General features: G+C 38.9%; 1 protein-coding gene across 1 annotated transcript in view; it reads left to right on the forward strand.

Annotated features, from left to right (window-relative positions):
- The window catches only part of LOC6052101 (histone demethylase UTY), a 129,364-nt gene extending 122,075 nt beyond the window's left edge, over positions 1–7,289 (forward strand). The window contains exons 8-13 of the mRNA XM_038258387.1: positions 2,200–2,752; positions 3,010–3,824; positions 4,017–4,579; positions 4,642–4,851; positions 5,050–5,176; positions 6,537–7,289. Of these exons, the coding sequence (XP_038114315.1) occupies positions 2,200–2,752; positions 3,010–3,824; positions 4,017–4,579; positions 4,642–4,851; positions 5,050–5,176; positions 6,537–6,872 (2,604 nt within the window). The 3' untranslated portion in view covers positions 6,873–7,289. The remainder of the gene's footprint in view (positions 1–2,199; positions 2,753–3,009; positions 3,825–4,016; positions 4,580–4,641; positions 4,852–5,049; positions 5,177–6,536) is intronic.
- The last annotated feature ends 11,586 nt before the right edge of the window (positions 7,290–18,875 follow it).

An 18,875-nucleotide genomic window follows, 5' to 3' on the forward strand; every position in this document is an offset into this window, starting at 1 on the left:
GCTGTGTGTTGCATCATAATCCATTTTGGAACAATTATTTCTTTAACTAAGGCACTAGCAAGAGAAAGAAAAAATTAAAAAAAAAACTTACAAAAAGTCTGTATTATTTTTTGTTTAAATATATTTTATTGAATCTTTCATATAATAATTACATTTGATTTACATAAAAAGTGGTCAGCTATTGCTCTTCAGCTTAATTTGCTTTTCGTGATTTAAACATTGTTCATTTTTATTAAATTAAAAGCATATGATTCATCAGTTTTGTAACACTAGGTACAATGAGGAAAAAAATGTTAAAAAAGAATTTAAATTTGAAATTGAAATTGAAAAAATCAATAGTTATAAAAAAAAATTAAATGAAAAAAAATAAATAAAAAAAAACTCTTAAATTAATTTGTAAATACAACCTAAAATACAACATGAATGTGAGGAAGGCACCAATTAACTTACGGTGGATTAAGTAACGTTTAACGATAATTGAAGGTATTCCCTTTGGGTTACTTATTTGTAAACTTATTTCAATGTTGATGTTTACGAATCAAATTTAACTGCAGTACCATCCCACATATTTTCAAACATTTTTGCTGGAGTTTAAAGTTTTTTAAGGTACTGAAACAGGATTCATAATATTTATTCAAATTTTTAGGCAATTAAACCAAATTTCGTGGAAAAAATTTCTTGTCATACTTCCTGATCGGTTTCAAAAGCATGTTAAGTCGTTTTTTTTCCCGACTTTTTCAAATTTTTTAAATTATCCAAGTATTGACAAAAAAACAAACTTTTTGCGAAAAAAAAATCTTAATGCAACACATCACAATTCCAAAAAAACAAAAGTTGAAACGAGTCCAAACATACTGAATATGATTGTCAATGCAGGAAAATGCATTTCTAATTGTTTTCTGTTGAAAAGACTTCTATTTACAATTTTAGCCGATTTTAGCGTGACATACTTTATGGATGACGCCTAAGAATAGAAAGGAAAAATCGCCTGCAAAAAACAAAAGTATTTCTTAAAGAGTGTAACTATTTTTAGAGAAGTTCTGATCAAAACCTGCAACATTGTACTCAACAAATAGAATCGTTCAGAAAATCCGTTCCGTGCCCTCTCCCCGTGCATTCCTTTACACTTATAAGACTTGGGAGGCGAAGCCTTGTCGCAAAACGAACGATAACGCCTTGAATGGATCCGTTGACGATACAGCAAGGTTTCGATTCCGTGTTTTTCCATTAAAAAGTTCCCTTTAAATTTCAGCTAGATATGGAAACATAAAAATGAATATCAAATGATATTCCGTACTTTTAGTAACCCAACTGTACATTAAACGTTCATTCGCTCATTTCTTTCACTCCTCTCTCATTCTCTCTCACTTTTGGCCTCGACCGTCGGCCGGCTTTTGCCGGTTTTCGGCACGATCCGGACGGTTCATTTCATTTCAACTGCCATCCCGAACGGACGTGGCAACCAAACCCGTTCTCGCCGGTGCTATTAGTTTCTAAGCCTGTACAGAAGATCATAGCTTAATCAGCTGGAGAGTTCTTAGAATTTAAAGAATATTTCACGTGTGTTTTAAGCTGAACATTTTTTTTACGCTGCAATAGTTTAAGTGCTAGTTAATTAGGCAAAGTGTGCTTGAAGTGACTCAAAGCCAGTTATGTAAGTACATAAAGCCTGTCTGGAAGACAGAAAATCGCTCGTTTCCTGCCAAATTTGAGGTTATGTACATAACTCCACGCCGTAACCGCATGGTCGGTCGTCACAGTCGTCTCGTCCAAAAGAGAGACAATCCACGCCGCTGAAGGTCAAAGCCCTCGAACGGTAGACGACGGCGGCGGTTGGTGGCCGTGCGGGACGGGACAGAACACGCGCACACGCGGGGCCACTTTTCGCCCCATGTGGTCGTTGAACCTGGTTACATTGAAATGGCGTGAAGTGTGCGACGACGATTTTTTTTTGCAAGTTTCTTTCGCATCTGGGTTTTAGTACGTCCAATCGATTTCCCCCCTTTTTGGTTGGGCACTCCGAAGGATGCCAGAGTAATCCACCCAGCAGGGTGGAAGGGCCGTTTTCGCTAACACCACCATAATCAATACGGTGGAGCTTAGATAGTAGCTGCCACTACAGTTTCTCAAAATGTGTGCCAAGTCACGTGTTCAAGACTTGCAAGATATTCATGAGTCTTTTTTTTATTTCTCTTACAGGCTAACCAGGCTGCCCAGTTCCAGGGCGGCAACGCGGCCGCCGCAGCCGCAGCTAACAAACGTTTCAAGCAAGAAGATGGCGCCACTCCACAGCAGCAGGTCCCGGCTGGAGCCGGAGCCGCTCCCCGGCCCGGCCAGGTGCCGAACTTTTACCTTAACCAGCAGCAGCTGCAGATGCTCCAATATCTGCAGCAGAACCAGGGCAACCTCAACGCGCAGCAGCAGAGTCTGTTGCAGCAGTACAGCCACCAGTACCGGATGATGCAACAGCACCAGCAACAGCTGCGATTGCAACAGGCCCAGCAGCAGCAGCAGCAACGGAACCAACAGCAACCTCCAGCGACATTCCAGCCCGGATATCCACCCCAGCAGCAGCAGCCACCGCAGCAAATGGTGCCCGGAAGTGGGAACTTCTCGGCGGTGAGTGGCCAACCTGGCGGCTTCAAGCCGGGCACTCCCGGCACGGCGCCGTACGCTGGGGCAGGTTTCCCGGCGGGTCAAGCGAACGCAGCTGCGTTTACGCAGATTAGCTCCTCGAATCAGGCGGATCTTGGTGAGTTTCTAATTGAGGGTGGGGGAGGGTAACCAATGTTCTCGTTGTGAACTGCTCATCTTGAACACCGAGAAATGGGCTTTTCACTCCATCAAACGTTGGGAAAGTAACGCGAAGTCCCTTTGTTGGGAATGAACCGTTTCGAACGGGCTTTTTGAAATATTCTAAAGTCTTGAAACGATTTCAACAATTTTTCTGAAAAAATTCATTGAAAGAACCAAATTTTTATAACGCAATTTCAATTCTTTCTCCAACAGACCAAGAACTCCAGGCGCTGCTCTCCTCCAAGGACGACACGGCCACGTTCGCCGAAACGTTGCTCAAGCAGTTCGGCTCGGACGACCTGGACATCAAGGACATCAAACCGCTTGATCAGCAGCCAGCCCAGCAAAATGGAACCACGGCCGACTCCACCTCGACGGCGAACCGTGCCGAGGGCGACAAATCACCCACCATCAAGGCGGAAGCCACCTCCTCCACCTCCAGCAACAGTTCGTCGGCCAAGAGGCACCTGTTGGCCAAGCACGACATCAAGCTGGAGCCGGTGATCAAGATCGAAAAGCTAACGGAGACGGCCGTAAAGCCGGGCTTCAGCATCGAGATGAGCGCCAAGGAGTTGCTGCAGGCGGTGAAAAAGTCCGACCTGAAGGACATCCCGGCGGTGGCGTCGACGGTGATGGCCGATGCGCCACCTCCCGCTCCTCCAGAGTGTCCGCCGCAGCGACTGACCCGCGAGCAGCTGCAACCTCCGACGCCGTCGGTGTTCCTGGAGAACAAGAAGCACGCGTACAGTCCACAGCTGCAGGAGTTCTGCCTTAAGCATCCGATCGCGGTGGTGCGACAGCTGGGGGCGGCCTTGAAGCTGGACTTGGGACTGTTTTCGACGAAAACGCTGGTGGAAGCCAATCCGGATCACAGCATCGAGGTGCGAACGCAGGTTCACCAGTCGTCGGACGAGAACTGGGACCAGTCGATGAAGTCCAAGGTGTGGGCGTGCATTTCCCACCGGTCGCACACCACCATCGCCAAGTACGCGCAGTACCAGGCGTCGAGCTTCTCCGATAAGATCAAGGTGAGTTGTTTGGAAGGTTGAATGAGTTGTTTCCATTTCAAATGATGTTTTGCTTATAACTTTCGTTCTACTGAGTACATTCAGTGTGAAGAAACCTTTTAATTTAGCGCTGATGATCTGCAGCGATCGTCAAACTCATCAAATTTTAGCTCGATCAAGTTCTAATCAAGACTTTCTTCTCTCGCTCCATAGGAGGAACGCGACAAACTTGCAGGCATCGTCAGTACCAACTCCGACTCCGATTCGAAGGACTCGATCACAAACAGCGGCAGCGGGGCGGGATCCGGCAACGGGCGGCGAAAGAAGGGCTGCAAAAGCAGCAACAAAATGCTCCGCTTCGGCACGAACGTGGACCTGTCCGACGAACGCAAGTGGAAAACCCAGCTGACGGAGCTGCAAAAGCTGCCCCCGTTCGCGCGGGTCGTCTCCGCCGCCAACATGCTGTCCCACGTGGGCCACATGATCCTCGGGATGAACACGGTGCAGCTGTACATGAAGGTGCCGGGCAGCCGGACGCCGGGCCACCAGGAGAACAACAACTTCTGCTCGATCAACATCAACATCGGGCCCGGGGATTGCGAGTGGTTCGCCACGCCCGACTCGTACTGGGGCGGCATCCAGGCGCTGTGCGAGAAGAACAACATCAACTACCTGCACGGTTCGTGGTGGCCGGCGCTCGAGGACCTGTACGCGGAGAACATCCCGGTGTACCGGTTCACGCAGCGGCCCGGCGATCTGGTGTGGGTCAACGCTGGGTAAGTTGGACAAATCCATCAAGTCTTGGCCTCAAAACTAACGTATTTCTTTTCCAAACTAGTTGCGTGCACTGGGTGCAGGCCATCGGCTGGTGCAACAACATCGCATGGAACGTGGGCCCGCTGACGGCGCGCCAGTACCAGCTCGCGGTCGAGCGGTACGAGTGGAACAAGCTGGAGAGCTACAAGAGCATCGTGCCGATGGTGCACCTCAGCTGGAACCTGGCGCGCAACATCAAGGTCTCCGACCGGAAGCTGTTCGAGCTGGTCAAGTGAGTTTGCGCCTTTTGATTGCTACTTATATTTAGGCTTTTTTTGAATGATGAATAAAACCCATAAAAATTACTAACTTTCGTTCTACCGAATAAGTCGTGTAGATAAAGGATTAGCTGATCGCTTGATAACAACTAACAAAATCAATTTTATGCCAAGAGATAATTCTGACTAGAAAACTTTTTTTCAACTTTCAGAACCTGCCTCATGAACACGATGAAGCACTGTATGCAGATCCTCGAGTACGTCAAGTCGAAGGGCATCGAGGTGCGGTTCCACGGGCGCGGCAAGAACGAAGCGTCCCACTACTGCGGACAGTGTGAAGTAAGTATTTAAAAAAATCTAATAAGCCTAATACACAAAAATATTACTTCATGCAACTATTTACCGAGTTGGATGAATACGTAAAGTGCTGAAAAATTCGAGCTTGGCAACGAGTTGCTTACAATATTTTCGTCGTTTTTATTTTTATTTTGGTACCCAATCTGGTACTGATAAACCAATTCCAAAAATGTGTTCCAAAAAGTAATGTTTCACACAAAAGAATTCCAAAAATGTTTAAAATTTTCTGACCGAAGTTCTGCCGAGTTGAGTAAATACGGCGAGTGCTGAAAAAATCGAGTTTTGAAACGTGTAAAGCATAAGTGCCCACCCGCAGTTGCTTCTCCGTTATTGACCCGGACCTCCAAAAGTTACATCCACGAGCCGTGGAAGATGAGTGGGAGATATCTTTCCTCGTTTCGCAATTTTTCAAAGACTGGTTAATACTGGCGCCGGCTACGACCAGAGGAAGAGTCACTGGGAAATTGATAGGATTGTTAGCGCGATACTTGAGTGACAGAATTATAAATCTTAGACAGTAGGCTGTCGGATATTTGAACATAAAATCGATTCGTGATTTTCCAGAAATTCTTTGTCGACGTGCCTTCCAATCAGCGATAATGTAAGAAGGACTTAATCAAGCAATACGACTTATTTGTCTAATAAAAACTCGTCTTATTTCTATCGAAAACTACATAATAACAATAATTAAAAAAAAAAAAACAACTGACCAACTCTAATCACTTAAAAACAAAAAGCCAAAAAAACACGATTAATTCTGCAAACAAACCGCGTGCTTCGTTGCTTGCAATCGGTTGAAGCAGAAACATGATTCTCGTTAATTACTCAAAAAAAATGAATGCCGAGAACAGATTCGATCCTGCCAAGCAACCGCGTGGCCCCGCTGCCTGCAATCGGTTCAAAAATGCGAAACAAAAAGCACACAAAAAATCAGTTCTCACTCGGCATAATTATTTTACAACCACGCGCTCCCGTCGCAATCCCCAATCCTCTCCTGGACGCACACAGGTCACGACAAGAATGCGAAACAAAATGCACTCACAAACAAAATATTTTTTTTTACGATATCAATAACAAATCCAAACTTGGCAACTTTCGCACCATTTCGTCACTCGCTGGACACTCACCTTTGATGGTATCCAATCGAGTGACACCGGTTGATCCGGTCCCCCCAAATGGTGCAAGATCAAACTGGCTTTCGAGGCGTTCCGAGTCTTGCCCGTTCCAGGCTTGTCTTGGCTGCGTGAAATCCAGACATTTTCACAATTCTCTAAAAAAGTTTTTTTTAAATCGAAAAATGACATTTTTCTAACCTCAATTTTGTTTCCGTTTTCCTTTCCAGGTCGAAGTGTTCAACATTCTGTTCATCCGCGAGCAGGAGAAGCGCCACGTGGTGCACTGCATGGGCTGTGCCCGCAAGCAGGCCCCCACGCTGCAGGGCTTCGTGTGCCTCGAGGAGTACAAGATGGCCGAGCTGATGCAGATCTACGACGCGTTCGCGTTGCACATCCCGCCCCCGCTACCTCCGCCGTCGCAATCTCCCCAGCAGCAGCAGCCTTCCACCACAAGCTCCGGTGCACCAGCAGTGGCAGTGGCCGCGTCCTCGTCCGCCGTTACCATCAGCTCGTCCTCGTCGAGTTCGACGCCGCCCGCTTCTACGCCGATGCAGGTTTCGTAATTCGGCGCCGTTTCAAATTTAGTTCAATTTAAAAACGTGCCGTCTGGCTGCGCATTTGTTGTCCTCTTCTGAAGGAAGAAGATAGCGATGCGGAGACGGAAGGCGCTCAACTGAAAAGACTTAACACAATTCCCTCCCGAGAGAGAGAGAGAGAGAGCGAGAGAGCGAACCGAACAACACACACACAGACTAGCGAGTAGGATTTTTTTTCTTTGTAAATAGGCCCCTTTAAACGAAAGCAAGTAACACACACACACCAGAAATATTCACTGAACTTTTGTAATTAGCTGGAAAAACTGCAACCCATCACTGCTTTATTACCGTATAATTGTATAGATAAGTGCGAGAGTGGCGCGTCGAGGCGCAGTGGAAAAGTGGAAATATATAAGAATTTAAACAAATGGAGATCAACTCACCGAACCACCAACTCATGATGCAATCACTACCGAATCACTACTGCTGAAGAACCGGAAATTCTCCCTGTTGTTTTCTAGTAAACGTAAGTATCCGGGGAGGGGTTTTTGGACTCCTACATCGAAAATTTTTTCTAGCCTTGGAGATTTTCATGAACAGAGAGGCGTTCCGTAGATGGAAATATTCCAAAAATATGGTCTCAGAAAATTTTAAAAACTGGTGGTTCCAGAAATTCTACTGAACAACACAATTTTTGTGTGCTGATTTACCCATTTCTAGTGACTTTGACTCCAACTCTCCGAAGAGTCCGAATCCTCCGACTTTGACTCCAACAGCAATTCTTATATAAAATTGAAAATTAGCCAAATCTGACTCCGTAACAGAACTTTTAAATTTTTCCGACTTTGGTTTATAGTTTTGCTGATTTTAACTTCAGTTTTTTCGACAGTCCTTCATTTTTGAATTTAATAGTTCAACTTACTAATAATGCTTGAAAAAACAACATTTAAAATCCAAAGTTTTTCTTGAAAACATCCTATAAGCTATTGTGTTTCATATGTTTACTGGACCTTTTAAAAAAAAGAAAATACTCTGAAAATGTTCTTTGGAATTTTGACTTTATCGCAATCGCAAATAATGAAAATTATTTTTTTCTTTCGCAAAATAATGAAATCATATCTTATTACAAAAAGATATTTTATGAACGATTGAGTGTCCCCGATTTGTTCCAGATTTGCTCAAATCAACTTAAATTAAAAATTGTATTTTTCAGTGAATATTTTGAATATTTTTAACATCATCGCAAAATTAGCTTGATATCAATTTATTGCAAATTATGAAAATGTGAGGTTTTTGCAAGGGTCCTGATTTTTGGTTTAAAGTTCAAAAATCACTTACTCATCGCCGATCGAATCTTTGCCGACTGAAGCGCACAAACATTCGTGAGCGAACACGACTCGCTAGCTGCAAGCATCTTGGTCGACCCGAGTTTCAAACCAATATGTTCTGTTGGCCTGCACTATTTGCAATTTGTGATGTTGTGTTATCAACAGAATTGTAAAATATGTTTGATAACATCGATTCAAAAGCAATTGATAAAAATATCAATTCAAAGCCGATCATAGACTATTTTGAGTCAGCTTTGAGCGACACAGCGCAATCAGCCTCTCTGAACCATTCGCTGCACTAGCCGTTTCGAGAGAGCGGGAGAGTAAAAGAGAGAGTTTTCAGTAGCGATTGGCGTGGAAGCAGGGATGCCAGATACACAAATTTGTCTGTGTTTCACAGACTTTTGAGCTTGTGTCAGACATTTTTTGAGGTGCACAGACTTTTAAAAAACTTCATTAAATTAATATTTTGTAATCTTTTTTGTCGAAACTTATTTCGTTAGACTTCAAATGCTTAAAAACGCAGTTTCTGATGGATTTCAATGACCGTGAATTGATATATTTGAATTTTAGACAAATGCACAGACATACACAGACTTTTTTACAGACATTTTCAAAAACCAAGTGGCATCCCTGCGTGGAAGTGACAAACGGTAGGAACCGGTCGGGGCAGTTTGGCGTCGCTGTCGATTCGTGCTCGCGAGTGATTTATGCTTTTTGGAGCAATCAGGACCCTTGGTATTTTGTCATAATTGTTATCAAAATCCTAGAAAAACTTGGCTTTGACCAGAACTTGAGTATAACTTTAGATACTTTGATAAAATTTGCCCAATTTTGAGCTTACAAAAGATTAAAAATTAAACTTGGACCTTTTTTGAAAGTGACAGCTATTTTTTAACTCAATATGGTTAAGCAAAATACTGATTTTTTTTACAAATAATTTCTTTCTTTTTTTCAGTGTGGTTAGGAAAATTGTTTTTTTACATCCTACTGGAAATCATAATATTTTGTGATTTAAGAAATATAGTTTTTCTTGGAAATATGAGCGACAAAATGAATCATGATCATAGAAATCTTTTGAAACTCATTATGCAAAATATATTTAAAATATAAAAATGTATTTAAAAAAGATTTGTTTTTTGGAGAAAATTATAGTATTAAGTATAAAACCATCTGTAATTTCTGGAAAAACCTATTTTTAAAATTTTCTGTGCTTTCAAAAATATCTTAGATTTCATCTCATAAGCCAGAATTGTGTTTCAAAAACAAACTAGTAAAACCGTTTCAATTGCAGAGTGCAAAATAAAAAGCTAAATACAACACTGAAAAAAGGTAAAAAACTGACACGCAAACAATACAAAGTAATAGTTTTCTAAACAAAAATGAAAACAAGCGAAACAACAAAAAAATCCTCAGGTCAAAATAGCAACAACAAAAAATGAAATGAAACATACTAGAGCGTAACATAAAACAAACACAAAAAAATAAGTTAACATTTTGATGCAAACACACACAAAAACAGGCAAAGACAAAAAAAAAGCAGCAGCAAAACCACTCGAAAAGTTTAAAACAAACATCTATATTTCTACCATCATCACTTCTCGCATCATTTCATCAACGCATTAAGCCACGCCCACCCGGCATCATCACCAGAAAACGCGGAGTTTAGAAGGTAGCAAAGCGCACAGTTGCGAACAAACGGAGTTTTAGTTAGGGTAAGGTAAGGTAGATTGTCGTCGGAAAGACCACCGGTTAGGTTATACTCTTTTGTCTGTATAGAGCTTTTTAACTTTTGAGGAAGGGGGGAGGAGCCAAGTTCGGCGTTGAAAGGGAGGAAAAACGTTACGATCTCATGGTGTGGCGGGAAGTAGTAGAATTTGAAGAAAGACGGGAGGGAAAAATGTGCGCAGACGCACATTATGTTTAGTTAGACTAATTTAACTTTGTCGTGTGACTCTGTTTGTGGAAGCGAGCAAGGATAATCCATAAGGTGCTTTAGTTTATGGGTAAGAAGTTTAGTGCGAGAGAGAGAGAGTGTGAGAGAGAGTTGTAGAAAGTTAATTTGTTCTTTTGATTTCTTTAGGTTACAAGTGAGGTACTAGAATGGGAAGCTAGCTCTATATATCGAAACCATAGACGAAATGTGTAGAAACTGCGTAAAAAGCTATATTAGCGATTGGGGTTTTTACTTTTGAGTGGAATGGAGCTTAGACAAAGGATTATTAAGGAAAGATTTAGTTTAACTAGCAAAAGGGGAAATCGAAAGCAAAACTCCAAAGGAGTTGCGAGGTTTAAAGATTCGCGAATAAGGTTAGAATTAGTCCGACTTGAGCGTAGCGGGTTCATTTTCACCCCGTGCACAGCATCACAACGCCTCATTTTTCATGTTCATCTGTCATGGAAAACACACACTCACACACAAACGCGTTAGAACGTGAGTTTGAAGTAGTAGTAGAATGCTAGCAGCCACAGAAGCGGGGAAAAGTTTAGTAAAGTCATGTTTTTTCGTGGTGGAAAAATCTTTTCTTTTTCGTTTGAAATCAAAATTTTCTTATCAAAATTAACTCTTTAAAATTTAAAGAAGCAAAAAAAAAAAAACCAAGCGTCGCAAGGGAAGGAACCAGAGAGGAGCTTTTTCTCTCGTAATGTAAACTGTATAAAGCATGTTTGAAGATGAAGATAATCTATTATCGCCAATAAGGAATGACCAGTAGATCACTGCCAATAAACACTGGATCAGGGCCCGCCCGGCGCTGATCCGCGTGCACTCGAGAATGCGAAATCGAACCGTGTCGGGGGAGGAAAGGTGAGAGAACGAGCTTACACCGAATTGTACAGAGCGAGCAAGGGAGAGATGGAGCGCGAGTAGCAACTGTTGTAAAAAGAAACGAGAATTATTAACCCAATTTATTAATTATATATTTCAAGCAAAAGAAACAATTGGAAGTAATCTTTAAACGATATTCGCTATTAAGAAAAAATTGTAACAAACACCCAAAAAAAAAAAAAAACTATTTAAATGAGAATCAAGATTGAACTACAAAGCTAAAACAAACAAAAGAGAAAAAAAATAAAAAGGTTGAAAGAAGGAAGAAAACATGTCTTTCAGTGGGCGAAGGAGAGTGCGTTAAGGGGAAAACACTGCAGGATTTTTTGCACACATTCACACACTGTCAGTCATAATCAATCAATCACCAAATCACGACGCGCAGCCACATTTCATCGTAATTCGGCATCCAATTTGGGCAGAACGGGGGGTGTGTTTGCTGTTTGTGTAAATATATGGAAGGAAAGGAGAAAACACACAAAATGTTTCGTCACGAAATTAAAGTAAACAATTCAGAAAACTTACCTCAGAGACAGTAAAGAAGGAAAAAGAAAACAAAAAAAAAATGTAAACGTTTGTGTAAATATACAGTAGATTACAAAGAGAAAAAAACACACAGAAAAAAAATTCAGACAAAATTAAACAAATATTAATATTATTGGATTAACCGAGCGCGCACGGTTCTTGAACCGGTGCGTAGCAGTTACAAGTTATCTTATTTAAATTGAACATATTATTTATATCAATTGTCTCAGATAAGAGTCACGTGAAACGAATGAAAAAAGAACTCCAAGAATTAAAATACGAAAAAAGATGTCGACACTTTGTGAAAATCGCGTAATTTTGATACACGAATGAAAGCCTCATCTCATTTTACAAGTTGTGGAAAGTAACAAAAAACAAAAACAAAAAAAAACAAAAAAAAAAGAGCGACACCATTTGGAAAGCAAAGCTCGTCAGTCGACAGATAGTAGAACGTTGTGTGAGCATGAATCGTATGCAGATATATGTCTTTTTGCGCGTAAGCTGGAACATTATTATTATCAATTACTGTATTTTTGGTTGACATCCAAAAATACTTCTAGAACGAATTGGATAGACCCATACACACACAACCACACTCACGCAAAATGTGAACATTTTGTTTCTTGGACATAAGAAAATCGGCAATACATTATTGTAGTAAGAAATGATAAAAAATTAAAAATGTCTTATTCTGTCCATAGAACACAAAAGAAAAAAACATTTTTCCGGCCCGTGTACTCTCTTGTCCTATTGAAGAATTCGACGACGTTTTTTTCCGCTAGGTTCGCTGTTGTTCCAGCGGTGTTCGGAATGACAGCCCCCATACAGTATGAGCAGTTTTTTGGGAAAAATTGCGTTTATAATGAAAAATAAAGCATTTTCAGAAAAGTGGGGTATTGCAAAAAGTGGCAATTTTGCTAACGATCATAATGCGTGGTGACTGGTATTTTATTTAACGTGAAGACTTCCATCATTGTCATGATTTTTCGTTCAAAGATATAAATTTTGCGTTGCTTTCAATATTTTGACAAAATTCCTTCAACAAGTTGTTTAGAATAGTGCCTTACACAAGCTGATTCCTTTTGGTAACGATGAACCCATTCCTTGTGAAGTTATGGAAATTGTCATTAATCAATGATTGCCAACTAGGGCGTCAATGACTGTGCCACAAAATTATATAAATTTTGAAGCACAATTTCTTTAGATCAAAAATTCTTTCAGTGGCTTCAAGAAGGCAACAACCGGCACACGCTGATTCCTTTTGGTGCTGAAATTCGTTTAATTGAATTGAATACAGAATATTTTATAGTGATGATCAATTATCTCCGAAAATGATCAACGGCTTCACCTTAAACGATTTTTCTAAAAAGATGATCGATATTTTGGATAACTTGAGTTAAATGTTGCAAAAGTTAAAAGTAATGATTAAATATTATGTCAAAGTGTTTAAACTTTACTTTTCTTTCCGTTTGACCAAAATATTCACCTTAAAAATGCATTTTGGTGATTTTTTTGGAAATTTTTGGAAAAATTCGAATAACTGGCAATGTTATGAAAAATTATTGTAATTATGCTGTAATATGACTCTAATAGTTTGTTCTATCAATAATACACACATAAGGAGCATTATCAATCAAATAAATCTTATTTAAATCAATTTTTCAAAAGATCTTATTGGTAAATTTGAGGAAAAACATGAAAAATTAACTAAGCCCCTATGATTTATACATCATTCGATTCGTTTATGCGATTGCCACACTTTACAATAACTTTCATCGACGTTAAAAAATATTTGAAGGAAATAAAAATTAAAAACTGCAAAAAAATTATATTTCCAAGCACACTGTCATAGGGGGATGGCGTCGCTATTTTTAAACCACGTTTTCCACTTTTTCTCATCGAAACCGACTACTTTATCGACTTCATTTTGCTGGGCGAGATAGGGCGCCGTCTATTTTTAGACGATGACTCAGCACTTTTCCACTCTTGCGCTTAAAAAAACCAGATGGCAGCACGATGTAACGCCACGTCCCTATTCCGAACATCGTTGCGAAGTGCTTCTATTCGCCACCAGGATGCGTGCACGTTTCTGTCGAATCTTTCAATCAAGATAGGATTTCCAGAAAGTTTTGAACAAAAGTGCACACTGGCATCTAAATAATATGTCTTGAGATTCCAACTATAATTAGGTTCATACTTTTTTTCATGTTTAATATAGGTTAAAAATTCTAAATTTTGAAAATTCAAAAATTCGGAAGCTCCGAAATTTTAAAATTTTGAATTTTTTTAAATTCTAGAGATCATCCTTTTTGAAATCTCAGACCACCCCTCTCCCCCTCGTCGACAATTTCCATACAAAACAAGTCTTTTTTGTATGGAGCATTAGGGTGTAATATAATTGTATGGAAAAAAGTAAAGTTGTCCAAATTTAGTGAGCACAGCATTTTTTCAGTTTCTTATGGGGTCCTAAACAACTCCCTAAAGAGTTTTGGTACTTAGCACAAAGCGATTCAATTTTGTATGGGAATTAGCATGGGGAAAACCAATTTTTTGGATTTTGATGCTTCAAAAATTCACGTTTCACGCTATATTAAAACCGGATTCATATTCGGATGCTCTGGAATGTGCTCTACAACTTTCCCAAAGAGAGTATGGTGCTAACTTGTTCCTATAAAAAGATACAGCTTGTTCAAAACTCGTCTAAAACGTGAGAGAGAAAGAAAATACAACACTCTATTGGGGAAAGTTGTAGAGCACCTGCCAGAGCATCCGAATATGAATCTGGTTTTTGTGTTTAACGTGGATATTTTTAATTTCAAAATTAAAAAAAATAATCCCGTACAAATTCCTTTTGGGGCCCTAATGTTTGGGAACGATAGGTTAAGTCCTCACAAAAACGCACGATTTAGACGAGTTTTTAACAACCGAATATGAACCCAGTTTTAATATAGCGCCCCCCCCCCGCCTCACCGCAAGGTGTGGCCTTAAATTCTGATTCATAACATTAAAAAAAAAAAAAAAAAAAAAATCTGAGGTTAGAAAATGTTTAAGATAAGATAATCGACTAACGAAATTTTTATTTTTTTCAAAGTTAAACTGAACCATAACAAAAAAATATGAAAGGTGATCTAATTTTGTGTCATCTAAAATGTGAGCAAAATAGTGATAGCGAAATGAAATGCAAGATTTGAAGAATTTGAAAAAATGGTCTTTTTGAAAAACTTGTTCCAAGTTAAATTATGGTCCAGTATCCGAGATTTCATAAGGATTGTAGGTACATTTACATTTTTCATTTTTTTCCCAAACAACATTCAAGGGCTTACAAGGAAGAGTTCCCGTGGTCAGGTCGATTGATTGTTGGGTGTTTTTCAATGTTTTTTTTTGTAATGGGTATTCCAAAACATCCAATATCAATGTTTGCAAAATATTGTCACTTTAAAACAAACGTAATCAATGGTTAAAAGATAGGTAATTTCATGGACTAAAAGCCTATGGTATTAACTTTTTGGCCAATCGCAGTTTTTTTCATAGTTTTTCAATTTTTCTAGAACAAACAATTTACAACGTTGTAAATTGTTTGTTCTAGAAAAATTGAAAAACTATGAGAAAAACTGCGATTGGCCAAAATGTTAATACCATAGGCTTTTAGTCCATGAAATTATCTATCTTTGGACCTATAGGAGTATACTGCCCATGTTCGCATAAATGTCCCATATGAAAAAATAACAGACTGAGTAAAACGCATTTGAAGTTTGTCCCACACATAAGGCTACGTGTTAAGTTTTCACGAAAAAACTGGATTTCCTCCCGATTTCTAGAACAAAGTACTGGATGTTATAGGCTCTTTAGAAAGAGCACACGATTTTGAACCAAACTGCATCAATAGCTCAAAAGTGATGAAAATGCATATGGGACATTTATGCGATCATGGGCAGTATAGGTGTTGGAGGCTGTTGGAAAAAGATATTAAGGTTTAAAAAAAATCCATTTTGACAGTAATTTGCAAAAGCTAAGAGAAAAAGTCAAACCAATTCTGGATGTCTATGGCACATTTTGAAGTGCTTCAAAAAATCTTTTGAATGCATCTAAGAGAGTTGGAATTTATGCGTTTTACGGAAATGCGAGCAATTTTAAGATTTTTTATGTTTTTTCGACCTCAAACTTCAAAGCCCGCCCCCACTTCCCTTTCTCCAAATCGGAAGCACCTCGATACAACCTGTTACACATTGGTGAAAAACTCGCTCTTAAATGATCGTATGTAGGCTTTGGTCAAGGTAGAAGACATTTTGTTTAACATTTTATAGCAGTTTTTGTAAAATTATTCAAAAAGACATTTACTTTAAATATGCAGCCAACCGCTTACTATAAATACGAACAATGTTGAAAAACACCAAGATATTTTTTCAAACCGTAAACATGCACTTGAAAAATTCACATTTAGTTTTATATTTTTCTTAATTTTTCTACGTTTTTAATTTTTAAATAAAAACTAAAAAAAACCTTAGAATTTTCAAGAAATATTTTAATTCTGTTTCAATAACAATTAACACATTTTATTTAGAAACTAAATCTAAATAATCCGAAAATGGATTCCGTCATAATAAAAATCATCATATTTTAACATTACTTCAAACCTCCTATTTGAATCATTTTTGTAATTATATTCAACTAATTTTCACAAAAACTTCTGAAAAAAACAAACAAAAATTACTAGCTTTTGTAAACATGCTAAATTTTGGTCTAAAAAAGAAAATTTTAAGTTTTTAAATATTGTGCATGCTGAACTTGCTACACGGAAAGGGGATCCATCGCCAAATCGCGATAAAGTTCGCTAAAACTACACAGAAAAAAATAATGTAAATTTGGAAGCTTTAATTTTGGAAGGTTGAGTATTACCTCTTTTATGATGTAATTTTACCTCAATTTAGACTGAAAAAGTGACATTACAACAGAAAAGTGGTAAAATTACACATTTCCAGAGGTAAAATTACACCTTTTTTCTGACATAAAAGATGTACCCCTTCCCAGATGTAATATTACCATGATTTTTTTTTCTGTGTAGCGAAAAATGTCGCTAATTTCTCAGCCTGCACAAAAATTACCTAGAATCGCTAATTTTTTTCGCTGGTTTGGAAACCGATGAAATTCTACCAAACCAGTGAAAAAAACACTGGTTTGGTGAAAAATGTCGCTGTTTGGGGGATCAGTTTTGCTAGAATCAGAAAATTTTCTCGCTGGTTTGGAAAAAGCGGCAGGGCACCAAAATCAACCAGGAGATTATTGTACTGGTTTTGGGAAACAATTCGCTGGTCCAGCGGATTTCTTCACTGGACCAGTGTTCTTTTACGCTGGATCAGCGCTTTCTATCGCTGACGTCCGGGTTTTTTCCGGCGGCAGCAGCTCGTACCAAAATCAACCAGGAGATTATTCTACTGGTTTCGGCGAAAAATCCGCTGGTTCAGCGAATGTTTCCACTGGACCAGTGTTTTTTTGCACTGGATAAGCGTTTTTTTTATCACCGACGTTTGTTTTTTTGTTTTGGCGGCAGAAGCCTATGCCAAAATAAACCAGAGGATTTGAGAACCAGAGATTAATTGGGAATCGTGTAAAAGCATGTGGCAAAGTGGTTGTTTAAAACCGTCTTGCATGTTATAAGCTGAACAATCGTCAGAAAAGATTTCGCAGTAACGGAAGCAGAATTAAAAGAAAGTCCAGCCAGGTTGTACTTACTTGCCACAGCACAAACTGTTCCGCGGCCATAGTCAAGTTCCTCGCCTACGATTCTTGCTGCCACCTGCGACAATTTGTGCACTCATCTATGCAGCAGTACAAATACATCTCCAGCTTCACTGCACCGTATTTTTCTGCTGCGAGAACTTTATGGAAACGTGCTTCTTTTCATTGAAAAGAACCATCACCTGTTGAGTATGTATTTTAATGCTGAACACTTGATGCAGAACTTTTTCATGCTTTTTTGTTTTGAAAAAACCCCTAAAGCAATTCGATTGCCACAAATCGCTTCCAAACGTGAACAATAACAAACATTTATGACGGCTGTCGGAAGGATGTGTATCAAACCAGCGAAAACTTTCGCTGGAAAAGCAACCGTTTCGGAAATAACAAACCAGCGAAACTAAGTTGCTGGATTTGATTTCGCGCAGCCACCTTTTTCAGCGAAAAATTTCGCTGGTTTAGAGAAAAATTTCGCTGATATCAGCAAAACCAACCCAGCAAAATTCGGTCGCTGGTTTGGCGATCGATCCCTTTTCCGTGTATATTTTGAACACAAACGTACAGGTTTAATGTGAAATTGCTGTAACTTATAGAAAATTAAAATTTTGAATGAATAAAAAACATTTTGCTTAAGATTTATGCAAAATGTTGAAAGGGGGATCAAATTACCCCCAACATTTTGAAAATGCCGGTTTAAAATATTTTTTAAAACGCTTGGCATGATTCGAAGAGTTTAGGGTACGTTATCCATTAGTGGACCCCTTTCCTATAGTGGACCCTCTGAAGGGTTTTTAATGGAAAATTCAATAAAATCACAATTTCAAGAGTGTTGTTGTCTATAAATCTTTTATTTGGCATGTTCAGCATCATTTAGAACAATGTTGACTGACATTGAATTGTCCTTTTCACCAAAATAAGTGTTTTGAGTTCGACATCTGAAATCAGCCATGGCCACTAGCATTTTCACAACAAAACTGCATTTATATTTTATGATTGAATTAACCATCCAATCATTTTTTTGACTGATTTTTTAACATCAGCAAGTCGAAGTAATGTAAGTTTAAGGATATTTACTAAAATAAAGCGAAGAAATGCAATTTTCTAGCAAAAATTATGGGGGTCCAATACAGGCCAACGAAAATCCAAACTTTTCCAAAAGTGGACCCCTGTTAATTAAACCTTCAAAAATGATGAAAACTGTGTATTCAAGCAAAAGTTTCTCTAAAACATACAATAAATGCTTGTTGTTATCAACCTTAACGCATATTTTTTCAGTTATGAGTATACATATAGCTGTTTTCATGTTAAAAGTACCAATAATGCTGAAGCCGTAAGAATTTATAATTAATCAAAACTATAGTTAATTGTACTTAACTGAAGCACCATAATTGCAGTTTGAAATGATATTTTATAATAATAAATCAATAACAAAACATTTTTTCCAATAAACATGCGTGGTTTTATCAGCAACTGTAAACAATTCTATTGTTTAGTTTCGGTCAACCATTTATGTAATTAATATGGAAACATTTGCTTCAAGATTACTTTTTTAACATTATTTTTATGTTTACAGTGGTTTTTGAGACGTTTTTTTTATCTTTTTCGGAAATAAATGTG

The sequence above is a fragment of the Culex quinquefasciatus genome, chromosome 2 (genome assembly GCF_015732765.1).
Source record: "Culex quinquefasciatus strain JHB chromosome 2, VPISU_Cqui_1.0_pri_paternal, whole genome shotgun sequence".
Taxonomy (NCBI): Eukaryota; Metazoa; Arthropoda; class Insecta; order Diptera; family Culicidae; genus Culex; species Culex quinquefasciatus.